The sequence below is a fragment of the Scyliorhinus torazame genome, chromosome 12 (assembly GCF_047496885.1).
Source record: "Scyliorhinus torazame isolate Kashiwa2021f chromosome 12, sScyTor2.1, whole genome shotgun sequence".
NCBI classification, from domain to species: domain Eukaryota; kingdom Metazoa; phylum Chordata; class Chondrichthyes; order Carcharhiniformes; family Scyliorhinidae; genus Scyliorhinus; species Scyliorhinus torazame.
Window position 1 is genome coordinate 68,357,004 of NC_092718.1, and position 13,721 is coordinate 68,370,724.

At 50.5% G+C, this 13,721-nt stretch overlaps 1 protein-coding gene across 2 annotated transcripts in view; it reads right to left on the bottom strand.

The window, feature by feature from the left end:
• The window catches only part of LOC140386466 (protein c-ets-1-B-like), a 50,734-nt gene extending 39,280 nt beyond the window's left edge, over positions 1-11,454 (bottom strand). The window contains exons 1-2 of one of the 2 annotated variants that reach the window (XM_072468836.1): positions 10,975-11,454; positions 7,939-8,046 (exon numbers count right to left, since the gene is read on the bottom strand). In XM_072468836.1, the coding sequence (XP_072324937.1) occupies positions 7,939-8,020 (82 nt within the window). In that variant the 5' untranslated portion in view covers positions 8,021-8,046; positions 10,975-11,454. Of the gene's footprint in view, positions 1-7,938; positions 8,047-8,953; positions 9,100-10,974 lie in introns of those variants that run through there. The other variant, XM_072468837.1, reaches the window with a different exon arrangement.
• Positions 11,455-13,721: the final 2,267 nt, after the last annotated feature.

Here is a 13,721-nt window from a genome sequence, read left to right on the forward strand (position 1 = left end):
ATAAAACATTCCCAGGACAGGTTCAACACGGAGTTCGATACTGCTTAAAGCTTCCTCTGCACTATCCCCATCGAACACTCCCAGCACAGGTACACCACAGGGTTTAAAATCCCTCTCTAGATGCAGCTCATTAAACGATCCCAGGACTTGAATAACAAGGAGTATGATACCGAGTAAAGCACCCCCTGCACTATCTCCATCGATCAGTCCTAGGCACAGAACACGGCTAGATTCCAAAAAAGGTTCCCTCTACAATATCCCGATCAAATACTCCAAGGACAGTACAGCACGGGATTAGATACAGCCTACACTTCCCCTACACTGTCCCAATTAAACACTCTCAGGACAGGTGCAGCACAGGGTCAAATACAGAGTAAAGCTCCGTCTGCACTGTTCCCATCAAACACTCCAAGGGCTGGTAGAGCACAGGGTTAGATACAGAGTAAAGTTCCGTCTGCACTTTTCCCATCAAACACTCCAAGGGCTGGTAGAGCACAGGGTTAGATACAGAGTAAAGCTCCCTCCACACTGTCCCCATCAAACACTCCCAGGACAGGTACAACACGGAGTTAGATATATAGTAAAGCTCCCTCTGCACTGTCCCCATCAAACACTCCCAGGACAGGTACAACACGGAGTTAGATACAGAGTAAAGCTCCCTCTACACTGTCCCCATCAAACACTCCCAGGACAGGTACAACACGGAGGTAGATACAGAGTAAAGCTCCCTCTAAACTGTCCCCATCAAACACTCCCAGGACAGGAACAGCACAGGGTTAGAAACAGAGTAAAGTCCCTCTACACTGTCTCCATCAAACACTCTCAGGACAGATACAGCACGGGGTTAGATACAGAGTAAAGCTGCCTCTACACTGTCTCCATCAAACACTCCCCGGACAGGTACAGCATGGGGTTAGATGCAGAGTAAAGCTCCCTCTACACTGTCCCCATCAAACACTTCCAGGACAGGTACAGCACAGGGCTAGATACAGAGTAAAGCTCCCTCTACACTGTCCCCATCAAACACTCCCAGGACAGATAAAGCACGGGGTAAGAGACAGAGTAATAATCCTTCAACACTGTCACCATTAAACACTCCCAGGACAGGTACAGCACAGGGTTAGATAGAGAGTAAAGCTGCCTCTACGCTGTCCCCATCAAACACTCCCAGGACAGGTACAGCAGGGGGTTAGATACAGAGTAAAGTTCCCTCTACACTGTCCCCCATCAAACACTCCCAGGACAGGTACAGCACGGGGTTAGATACAGAGTAAAGCTCCCTCTACGCTGTCCCCATCAAACACTCCCAGGACAGGTACAGCAGGGGGTTGGATACAGAGTAAAGCTCACTCTACACTGTCCCCCATCAAACTCTCCCAGTACAGATACAGCACGGGGTTAGAAACAGTCAGGGCAGAACAGTAGCATCGTGGATAGAACAATTGCTGCACAGCTCCAGGGTCCCAGGTTCGATTCCGGCTAGGGTCACTGTCTGTGCGGAATCTGCACAACCTCCCCGTATGTGCGTGGGTTTCCTCCGGGTGCTCCGCTTTCCTCCCACAGTCCAAAGATGTGCAGATTAGGTGGATTGGCCATGATAAATTGCCCTTAGTGTCCAAAATTGCCCTTAGTGTTGGGTGGGGTTACTGGGTTATGGGGATAGGGTCAGCGCGGATTTAAGTAAAGAATATAGTTCCCTCTATACTGTCTCCCATCAAACACTCGCAGGACAGATATACCACGCGGATGAATACAGAGTAAAGCTGCCTCTACACTGTCTCCATCAAACACTCCCCGGACAGATACAGCATGGGGTTAGATGCAGAGTAAAGCTCCCTCTACACTGTCCCCATCAAACACTCCCAGGACAGGTACAGCACAGGGCTAGATACAGAGTAAAGCTCCCTCTACACTGTCCCCATCAAACACTCCCAGGACAGGAACAGCTCAGGGTTAGAAACAGAGTAAAGTCCCTTTACACTGTCTCCATCAAACACTCCCAGGACAGGTACAGCACGGGGTTAGATACAGAGTAAAGCTCCCTCTGCAGTGTCCCATCAAACACTCCCAGGGCAGATAAAGCACGGGGTAAGAGACAGAGTAATAATCCTTCAACACTGTCACCATTAAACACTCCCAGGACAGGTACAGCACAGGGTTAGATAGAGAGTAAAGCTCCCTCTACGCTGTCCCCATCAAACACTCCCAGGACAGGTACAGCAGGGAGTTAGATACAGAGTAAAGTTCCCTCTACACTGTCCCCCATCAAACACTCCCAGGACAGGTACAGCACGGGGTTGGATACAGAGTAAAGCTCCCTCTACGCTGTCCCCATCAAACACTCCCAGGACAGGTACAGCAGGGGGTTGGATACAGAGTAAAGCTCGCTCTACACTGTCCCCATCAAACTCTCCCAGTACAGATACAGCACGGGGTTAGAAACAGTCAGGGCAGCACAGTAGCATTGTGGATAGCACAATTGCTGCACAGCTCCAGGGTCCCAGGTTCGATTCCGGCTAGGGTCACTGTCTGTGCGGAATCTGCACAACCTCCCCGTATGTGCGTGGGTTTCCTCCGGGTGCTCCGCTTTCCTCCCACAGTCCAAAGATGTGCAGATTAGGTGGATTGGCCGTGATAAATTGCCCTTAGTGTCCAAAATTGCCCTTAGTGTTGGGTGGGGTTACTGGGTTATGGGGATAGGGTCAGCGCGGATTTAAGTAAAGAATATAGTTCCCTCTATACTGTCTCCCATCAAACACTCGCAGGACAGATATACCACGCGGATGAATACAGAGTAAAGCTCCCTCTATCTGTCTCCATTAAACACTCCCAGGACAGGTACAACACGAGGTTAGATACAGAGTACAGGTCCCTCTACACTGTCCCCATCAAACACTCCCAGGACAGGTACAGCACGGGGTTAGGTGCAGAGTAAAGCTCCCTCTGCACGTTCCCCATCAAACCTCCCAGGACAGGTACAGCACAGAGTGAGATACAGAATAATAATCCCTCTACACAGTCCCCATTGTACACCCCCAGGACATGTACAGCACCGGTTTAAGTACAGAGTGATGATCCCTCTATACTGTGCCCGCCGAATACTCAAATGACAGAGGCTGCGTGGGTTAAGTAAAGAGTAAAGTTCCCTTCACACTATCCCCCATCAAACACTCCCAGGACAGGTACACCACGGGGATAGATACAGAGTAAAGCTCCCTCTTCACTGTCTCCATTAAACACTCCCAGCACAGGTACAGCACGGGGTTAGAGACAGAGTAATAATCCCTCAACAATGTCCCCATTAAACACTCCCAGGACAGGTACAGCACGGGGTTAGATAGAGAGTAAATCTCCCTCTACGCTGTCCCCATCAAACACTCCCAGGACAGGTACAGAAGGGGGTTAGATACAGAGTAAAGTTCCCTCTACACTGTTCCCCATCAAACACTCCCAGGACAGGTTCAGCACGGGGTTAGATACAGAGTAAAGCTCCCTCTACGCTGTCCCCATCAAACACTCCCAGGACAGGTTCAGCACGGGGTTAGATACAGAGTAAAGCTCCCTCTACATTGTCCCCATCAAAGACTCCCAGGACCGTTACAGCACGGAGTTAGAAACAGTAAGGGCAGCACAGTAGCATTGTGGATAGCATAATAGCTTCACAGCTCCAGGGTCCCAGGTTCGATTGCGGCTTGGGTCACTGTCTGTGCGGAGTCTACACATCCTCCCCGTGTGTGCGTGGGTTTCCTCCGGGTACTCCGGTTTCCTCCCATAGTCCAAAGATGAGCAGATTAGGTGGATTGGCCATGATAAATTGCCCTTAGTGTTCAAAATTGCCCTTAGTGTTGGGTGGGGTTAGTGGGTTATGGGGATAGGGTGGAGGTGTTGACCTTGGGTAGGGTGCTCTTTCCAAGAGCCGGTGCAGACTTGATGGGCAGAATGGCCTCCTTCTGCACTGTAAATTCTATGAGAGTAAAGCTGCCTCTACACTGTCTCCATCAAACACTCTCAGGACAGGTACAGCATGGGGTTAGATACAGAGTAAAGCTCGCTCTACAGTGTCCCCATCAAACACTCTCAGAACAGATAGAGCACGAGGTTTAAGTACAGAGTAAAGCTGCCTCTACACTGAGCCCATCAAATACTCCAAGGACAGAGGCAGCGCGTGTTAAGTAAAGAGTAAAGCTGCCTCTACACTGTCTCCATCAAACACTCCCCGGACAGGTACAGCATGGGGTTAGATGCAGAGTAAAGCTCCCTCTACACTGTCCCCATCAAACACTCCCAGGACAGGTACAGCACAGGGCTAGATACAGAGTAAAGCTCCCTCTACACTGTCCCCATCAAACACTCCCAGGACAGGAACAGCTCAGGGTTAGAAACAGAGTAAAGTCCCTTTACACTGTCTCCATCAAACACTCCCAGGACAGGTACAGCACGGGGTTAGATACAGAGTAAAGCTCCCTCTGCAGTGTCCCATCAAACACTCCCAGGGCAGATAAAGCACGGGGTAAGAGACAGAGTAATAATCCTTCAACACTGTCACCATTAAACACTCCCAGGACAGGTACAGCACAGGGTTAGATAGAGAGTAAAGCTCCCTCTACGCTGTCCCCATCAAACACTCCCAGGACAGGTACAGCAGGGAGTTAGATACAGAGTAAAGTTCCCTCTACACTGTCCCCCATCAAACACTCCCAGGACAGGTACAGCACGGGGTTGGATACAGAGTAAAGCTCCCTCTACGCTGTCCCCATCAAACACTCCCAGGACAGGTACAGCAGGGGGTTGGATACAGAGTAAAGCTCGCTCTACACTGTCCCCATCAAACTCTCCCAGTACAGATACAGCACGGGGTTAGAAACAGTCAGGGCAGCACAGTAGCATTGTGGATAGCACAATTGCTGCACAGCTCCAGGGTCCCAGGTTCGATTCCGGCTAGGGTCACTGTCTGTGCGGAATCTGCACAACCTCCCCGTATGTGCGTGGGTTTCCTCCGGGTGCTCCGCTTTCCTCCCACAGTCCAAAGATGTGCAGATTAGGTGGATTGGCCGTGATAAATTGCCCTTAGTGTCCAAAATTGCCCTTAGTGTTGGGTGGGGTTACTGGGTTATGGGGATAGGGTCAGCGCGGATTTAAGTAAAGAATATAGTTCCCTCTATACTGTCTCCCATCAAACACTCGCAGGACAGATATACCACGCGGATGAATACAGAGTAAAGCTCCCTCTATCTGTCTCCATTAAACACTCCCAGGACAGGTACAACACGAGGTTAGATACAGAGTACAGGTCCCTCTACACTGTCCCCATCAAACACTCCCAGGACAGGTACAGCACGGGGTTAGGTGCAGAGTAAAGCTCCCTCTGCACGTTCCCCATCAAACCTCCCAGGACAGGTACAGCACAGAGTGAGATACAGAATAATAATCCCTCTACACAGTCCCCATTGTACACCCCCAGGACATGTACAGCACCGGTTTAAGTACAGAGTGATGATCCCTCTATACTGTGCCCGCCGAATACTCAAATGACAGAGGCTGCGTGGGTTAAGTAAAGAGTAAAGTTCCCTTCACACTATCCCCCATCAAACACTCCCAGGACAGGTACACCACGGGGATAGATACAGAGTAAAGCTCCCTCTTCACTGTCTCCATTAAACACTCCCAGCACAGGTACAGCACGGGGTTAGAGACAGAGTAATAATCCCTCAACAATGTCCCCATTAAACACTCCCAGGACAGGTACAGCACGGGGTTAGATAGAGAGTAAATCTCCCTCTACGCTGTCCCCATCAAACACTCCCAGGACAGGTACAGAAGGGGGTTAGATACAGAGTAAAGTTCCCTCTACACTGTTCCCCATCAAACACTCCCAGGACAGATTCAGCACGGGGTTAGATACAGAGTAAAGCTCCCTCTACGCTGTCCCCATCAAACACTCCCAGGACAGGTTCAGCACGGGGTTAGATACAGAGTAAAGCTCCCTCTACATTGTCCCCATCAAAGACTCCCAGGACCGTTACAGCACGGAGTTAGAAACAGTAAGGGCAGCACAGTAGCATTGTGGATAGCATAATAGCTTCACAGCTCCAGGGTCCCAGGTTCGATTGCGGCTTGGGTCACTGTCTGTGCGGAGTCTACACATCCTCCCCGTGTGTGCGTGGGTTTCCTCCGGGTACTCCGGTTTCCTCCCATAGTCCAAAGATGAGCAGATTAGGTGGATTGGCCATGATAAATTGCCCTTAGTGTTCAAAATTGCCCTTAGTGTTGGGTGGGGTTAGTGGGTTATGGGGATAGGGTGGAGGTGTTGACCTTGGGTAGGGTGCTCTTTCCAAGAGCCGGTGCAGACTTGATGGGCAGAATGGCCTCCTTCTGCACTGTAAATTCTATGAGAGTAAAGCTGCCTCTACACTGTCTCCATCAAACACTCTCAGGACAGGTACAGCATGGGGTTAGATACAGAGTAAAGCTCGCTCTACAGTGTCCCCATCAAACACTCTCAGAACAGATAGAGCACGAGGTTTAAGTACAGAGTAAAGCTGCCTCTACACTGAGCCCATCAAATACTCCAAGGACAGAGGCAGCGCGTGTTAAGTAAAGAGTAAAGTTCCCTCTACACTGTCCCCATCAAACACTCCCAGGGCGGGTACAGCACAGGGATAGATACAGAGTAAAGCTCCCTCTGCACTGTCCCCATCAAACACTCCCAGGTCAGGTACAGCACAGGGTTAGGTGAAGAGTAAAGCTGCCTCTGCACGGTGCCCATCAAACCTCCCAGGACAGGTACAGCACAGAGTAAGATACAGAGTAATAATCCCTCTACACTGTCCCCATTGTACACCCCCAGGACATGTACAGCACCGGTTTAAGTACAGAGTAATGATCCCTCTGTACTGTGCCCGTCAAATACTCCAAGGACAGAGGCGGCGCGGGTTAAGTAAAGAGTAAAGTTCCCTCTACACTGTCCCCATCAAACACTCCCAGGACGGGTACAGCACAGCGATAGATACAGAGTAAAGCTCCCTCTACACTGTCTCCATTAAACACTTCCAGGACAGGTACATCACGGGGTTAGATAGAGTGTAAATATACCTCTACACTGTCCCCATCAAATGTTCCCAGGACAGAAACAGCGCGGGGTTAGACACAGAGTAACGCTCCCTCTACACTGTCCCCATCAAACACTCCCAGGACAGGTACAGCACAGAGTTCGATACTGAGTACAAATCCCGCTACACTGTCCCCATTGTACACTCCCAGGACATGTACAGCACCGGTTTAAGTACAGAGTAATTATCCCTTTATACTGTGCCCATCAAATACTCCAAGGACAGAGGCAGCACGGGGTTTCGTAAAGTGTTCCCTCTACACTGTCCCCCATCAAACACTCCCAGGACAGGTACAACACGGGGTTAGATACAGAGTAAAGCTCCCTCTACACTGTCTCCATCAAACACTCCCAGGACTGGTACAGCACAGGGTTAGATACAGAGTAAAGTTCCCTCTACACTGTCCCCATCAAACACTCCCAGGACACGTACAGCACGGGGTTAGATACAGCGTAAATCTCCCTCTCCGCTGTCCCCATCAACACTCCAGGACAGGGACAGCACAGGATTAGATACAAAGTAATGATCCCTTGCTGATCGATTGGATCTGTGCGCAGCCTCACTGGGACGTCGCCTTCAGATATTCTCGCCCTTGCCACTTCCGTCACTCGCTCTAGTTTGATATTAAAATATATTGTTTCCGAAACTGAGGACATCTATGTCCAGCTCCATTTACACAGTAACCTTTCAAAGTGGGCTGGCCAATCTGATATGATGTGGGCTGAGGAGGAGCTGGCATCAGGCAGTACACTCACTGCTCGGCAGTGTTGCCGATGTTGCTGCTTTCTTAGTTTGAGTGAAGGTCCCTGAGCCGAATGGCCGAACTCACCGTACAAGCTGAGGTCCAGTTCGCTGGGAACCTGTTGGAGGGAGCAGTCATTGTACAGGGTGTGCAGCGGATATGGCTCCATTCCCCAGTTAAATCCAGAGCAGGGATCTGTGGAAGAAATGGATGGAGTTTTAAACATCAAGATACAATCTATTGCTCATCCACCCATTCCTGTTTACCCCATCCATTCCCATTCTGACCATTTACTCGCTCTCCCTCTCTGGTCACTCAGGCGGCGCCACTTCACATTATCATTCCCCGCCACCCTTTCACACAGAAAACATAGAAAACAGGAGCACGAGGCCATTCGGCCCTTCGAGCCTGCCCGGCCATTCATTATGATCATGGCTGACCATCAAATTCAATACCCTGATCCTCTCCCCATATCCCTGGATCCCTTTAGTCCCAAGAGCTATATCCAATTCCTCCCTGAAAATACACAAGATTTTGGCCTCAACTACTTTCTGTGGTAGTGAATTCCGCAGATTCACCATTCTCTGGGTGAAGAAATTTCTCCTCACCTCAGTCCTAAAGAATTTAACCCTTATCCTCAGACTATGACCCCTAGTTCTGGACTCCCCACCATCGGGAACATTCTTTCTGAATCTACCCTGTCCAATCCGGTTAGAATTTTATACGTTTCTATGAGATCCCCTCTCACTCTTCTAAACTCCAATGAACATAATCCTAACTGACTTAGTGTCTCCTCAAATGACAGTCCTGCCATCCCAGGAATCAGCCTGATAAACCTTCCCTGCACTCCCTCCATAGCAAGAATATCCTTCCTCAGATAACAACACCAAAGCAGCACACAATACTGCAGGTGTCGCCTCACCAATGCCCTATACAATTACAGTAAAACATTATAGTCCTACACTCAAATCCTCTCGCTGTGAAGGCCAACATACCATTTGCCTTCTTTACTGCTTGCTGTACCTGCGTGCTTACTTTCAGCCACTTGCCCCTGTATCCAGACTGTGCCTTGGGCAGTTTTGCAGGAACAGACAGGTCTCACCTGTAAGAGTTTGTTGGTAAAGAAGAGGCCCAGGAAAGTCACCCCAGTGAGGAGCTTCAATCAATTCCGAGTGAAGTCAATGGACCCGGGCCCGGGCCGGTCTCCTGGCCAAACCGGGGCTGTTTTTTTTTTTGGGGGGGGGGGGGGGGGGGAGGGGCGGAGTTGGAGCAGCGGTTGCGAGTTGAGGGGAAGTCTCTGGAGTTGGTTAAGGGCGGGCTCCGGCTGGACCGTGGGGCTGGGTATGTGCCCGTGCGCTTCGGAGCAGATGCAACAAGACTAAAACGTGAAAGTGGTAAAGTGGGCGAGAATTGGAATTGGATGTTAAATCTGCCGCTTGCAGCGAGGGCCCTGGTCCTTCCCGTTTCTTTTGGAGCAAAGGTGGGCGACCCGGCCTCGCTGGGCCGAATGGCCTCTTTCTGTGCACGAGTTGAGTGGGTGGTGGGGGCCTTTGGCCTCCCGCCTCCGAGGCTCCTCCAACACAACAGCGGGAACTCCGCCGCAGAAAAGCGAGGGGTCAGAACCCCCCATAACAACTTTCCAAAAGGGGAGGGGGTGCGGGGGGGGGGGGGGGGGGTGGTGGTGAGAGAGTAAGCAGCGGGCGGAGAAAGTGACCCAGGATAATGGAGCCACAATGTGTGTGTGTGTGAGAGAGAGAATCAGAGAGAGGGGGGGGGGGGTGCAGAGAGAGAGAAGGGGAGAGAGAGAGAAAGAGAAGAGAGAGGGAGAGACAGAGAGAAGACAGAGCTAGAGCGAGGGAAAGGCAGAGAAAAGGTGAGACAGAGAGGAAGAGAAAAAGAGACAAATAAAGGGAGAGACATGGAGAGAGAGAGTGAGGAGAGAGAGAGGGACAGAGAGGTAGAGAGAGGGGGGGGGGGATTTGGGTGTGGGAGACAGAGACAGGGAGAGACAAAGAGGAAGAAACAGAGAGAGGCAGAGAGAAGCAGAGAGTGAAGAGCGAGAGACAGAGAGAGGCAGAGACATAGAAATAGAGGCAGACAGAGGGGCCAATGTGTATGTGGGACAGAAACAGGGAAAGACAGAGAATGGGAGAGAGTAAAGAGCGAGAGAAGAGAGAGACAGAGGGATTGAAGAGCGAGAGACAGAGAGAGGCCGAGAGAGTGAAGAGCGAGAAGGAGAGAGAGGGGGAGACATAGAAAGAGAGACAGACAGAGGAAGAGAGAGGAGCGGATGTGTATGTGGGACAGAAACAGGGAGAGACAGAGAGTGGAAGAGACAGAGAGAGGCAGGGAGAGTAAAGAGCGAGAGAAGAGAGAGACAGAGAGAGTGAAGAGCGAGAGACAGAGATAGGCAGAGAGAGTGAAGAGCGAGAAGCAGAGAGAGGGAGAGACATAGAGAGGGAGAGACATAGGAAGAGAGACAGACAGAGGGAGAGAGAGGAGCGAATGTGTATGTGGGACAGAAACAGGGAGAGACAGAGAGAGACAGAGAGTGAAGAGCGAGAGACAGAGAGAGTCAGAGAGAGTAAAGAGCGCGAGACAGAGAGGCAGAGAGAGTAAAGAGCGAGAGACAAAGAGAGGCAGAGAGAGTAAAAATCGAGAGACAGAGGGAGGCAGAGAGAGTGAAGAGCGAGAGACAGAGAGAGGCAGAGATAGTAAAGAGCGAGAGACAGAGAAAGTGAAGAGCGAGAGAAAGAGAGAGGCAGAGAGAGTAAAGAGCGAGAGACAGAGAGAGGCAGAGGCAGTGAAGAGCGAGAGGCAGAGTCTGAGGGAGGGAGAGACAGAGGGGGAGACAGACAGAGACCGAGAGAAGGGGGGAGAGAGAGGAGGGAATGCGAGTCTGGGACAGAGAGAGGGGAGGAAGGAGACAGACTAGGAGAGACAGACAGAGACAGAGAACGAGAGGAAGAGACAGAGAGGAAGAGACAGAGAGGAAGAGATAGAGAGGAAGACAGAGAGGTGATGATGGATGTGAGAGTTCAGTAAGAACTAGGAACAGCCACTTTAGCGGAGAGAAAGACGGTTGAGCTATTACAGATTATCGCAATAAGGAGAGAGACTGACCAGGTTACTGTGTAAAGCAGCGATCCTGCTGTGTGTCCTTTATCCCGGAGCTGCCAACAAATGTCCCCTCTCGCTGATTTCCTCTGACTCCTTGACAGGCAGCCTGTAGTTATAGGGCTGTTTGCAGCAATCTCACTGCTCCGGCTCCCCTGGGGCCTCACATCCGAGTCCAGCCCACCCACAGCAGAGTCGTGACGGACACTGGCACAATCTCCCTGACGCACTCCCGGTCACGAAGCAGTGGAGGTTGCAGAAAGTGCGAATGAAGAGGACCCATTCCCCGAGCCCATCTCTCTGTTTACAACTGTCTGCGCAAATGTCCCAACAACGCTGTGGAACGGCCAACAAACTGGGCGGTTCATCAAAGTTCACTTAACGAGCGGAATGTGGAAGGAAAGGGTGGAAATTTACACCTCCGTCTTCAAGCCTGTGGTGCATTTCCCGAGATAAAGTGAACTCTCTCTGAGACTACACGCCGTCTTCAGCTTAAATGCAGCCAGTTTGTAAAATGCATTAACTAAAAACACTGCAGGATAAAACTCCAAAACAATCGCTTTTTAAAAATTATACAAGGAGCAATTTGCTCCGGAATATTTACTGACATTTCAAAACTTCTATTCCAGCGGCAGTCAAATGTTCACATCAGTGGCAGAGTGTGTGAGTTCCAGAGCAGATTCCATGGGTTAAAGGATGGGGAGAGAGAAGGGGGGAATAAAGTACAGTGACAGGAGAGAGAGACACAGTGTGTGTGAGAAAAAGCTGGACAGAATGAGTGTATGTGAGAGACACAGTGAGAGGTGGTGTGAGAGTGAGACAGTGTGAGAGGAAGTGTGCGAGAAGTGCGTGTGAGTGAGAAAGAGCGAGAGTAAGAGTGAAAGAGAAATTGTGGGAGAGAGACCGTGTTAGAGTAAGAGAGTGCGAGATGGAGTGTGACAGTGAGAGAGACAGTGAGGGTGAGAGAGTGTGTGAGACAGTGAGAGACAGAGAGAATGAGAGGGAGTGAGAGAGACAATCAGAGAGACAGAGAGAGTGAGAGTTTGAGAGAAACAGCGAGTGAGAGTGAGTGGGAGAGACAGTGAGAGAGAGTGAGAGAGAGGGGCAGTGTGTGAGAGAGTGTGATAGAGAGTGAGTGTGTGAGAGAAAAATTGTAAGAGACGGAGAGAGAGAGACAGGGAAAGAGTGTGAGAGAGACAGTGAGAGCGGCAGTGATAGAGGGACGGCGAGAGAGAGACAGAGAGAGTGAGACAGTGAGAGACAGAGAGAATGAGAGGGAGTGAGAGACAATGAGAGAAACAGAGAGTGAGAGAGTGGGAGAGACAGTGAGAGAGAGAGTGGGAGAGACAGTGAGAGAGAGAGAGTGTGAGACAGTGAGAGACAAAGAGAATGAGAGGGATAGAGAGACAATGAGAGAGACAATGAGAGAGTGAGAGTGTGAGAGAAACAGAGTGAGAGAGAGTGGGAGAGACAGTGAAAGAGACAGAGAGTGTGTGAGAGAGTTTGTGTGAGTGTGAGAGAGACAGAGAGAGAGAGTGTGAGAGAGACAGTGAGAGAGAGAGAGAGTGAAAGACAGTGAGAGAGGCAGTGAGAGAAGGGCAGCGAGAGAGTGAGAGAGGCAGAGGCAGTGTGAGAGGGAGTGTGAAAGAATCAGCCCATGAGATAGTGTACGAGTGAGAGCGAGAGTATGAAATTGTGTGAGCGAATGTGTGAAAGAGCGTCTGTGTGAGAGAGAGAAACAGTGAGACAGTGAGAGAGACAGGGAGAGTGCGAGAGAGACAGTGAGAGAGACAGTAAGAGAGACAGATAGTGTGAGAGGGAAACAGTGAGAGACAGCAAGAGAGAGCACGAGACAGTGAGTGAGAGAGAGAGAGACAAAGCGAGTATGAGAGAGAGACAGCGAGAGAGAGTCAGACAGTGAAGAGAGTGTGAGAGACAGTGTGAGCGAGTGTGAGAGAGACAGTGTGTGTGTGACAGAGGCACTGTGAGAGAGACAGTGAGAGAGAGTGTGTGTGTGACAGAGGCAGTGTGAGAGAGACAGTGTGAGACAGTGAGAGAGGGTGTGAGAGACAGTGTGCGAGTGACAGAGCCAGTGTGAGAGGGACAGTGTGAGAGACAGTGTGTGAGTGACAGAGCCAGTGTGAGAGAGACAGTGAGAGACATTCAGAGAGAGTGTGAGACAGTGAGAGACATTCGGAGAGAGTGTGAGACAGTGTGAGAGTGACAGAGCCAGTGTGAGAGAGACAGTGAGAGACATTCAGAGTGTGAGACAGTAAGCGAGTGTGAGAGACAGTGTAAGAGACAGTGTGAGAGACAGTGTGTGAGAGACAGTGAGAGAGAGACAGTGAGAGAGTGTGGGAGAGAGTATGAGACAGTGAGCGAGTGAGAGAGACAGTGAGAGAGAGAGAGTGAACAGAAAAGAGCGGGCAGATAGAAAGGAAAGACCCATTGTGGGGTGCAGATCCATGAATGGAAAGGGAGAGAGAAAGAGATAGAGACATAGAGATAGAGAGAGAGTGAGAGAAAGAGAAAGTGAGAGAGAGAGAGTGGAAAGTGCAGAATCGGAAATATATCACGGGAAGTGGGGAGGGGGTATTTGAGAGGTAGAAGCACTGAAAATAACCCAGAGGGGGCAAAGGGAGATCGAGAGTGAATGAGAGAGAGAGAGAGAGAGGGAGAGATAGAAGAGAGAGGGGAGCGAGGCAGAGAGAGAGGGAGAGACAGAGACACAGACAGATAAACAGAGAGACAGA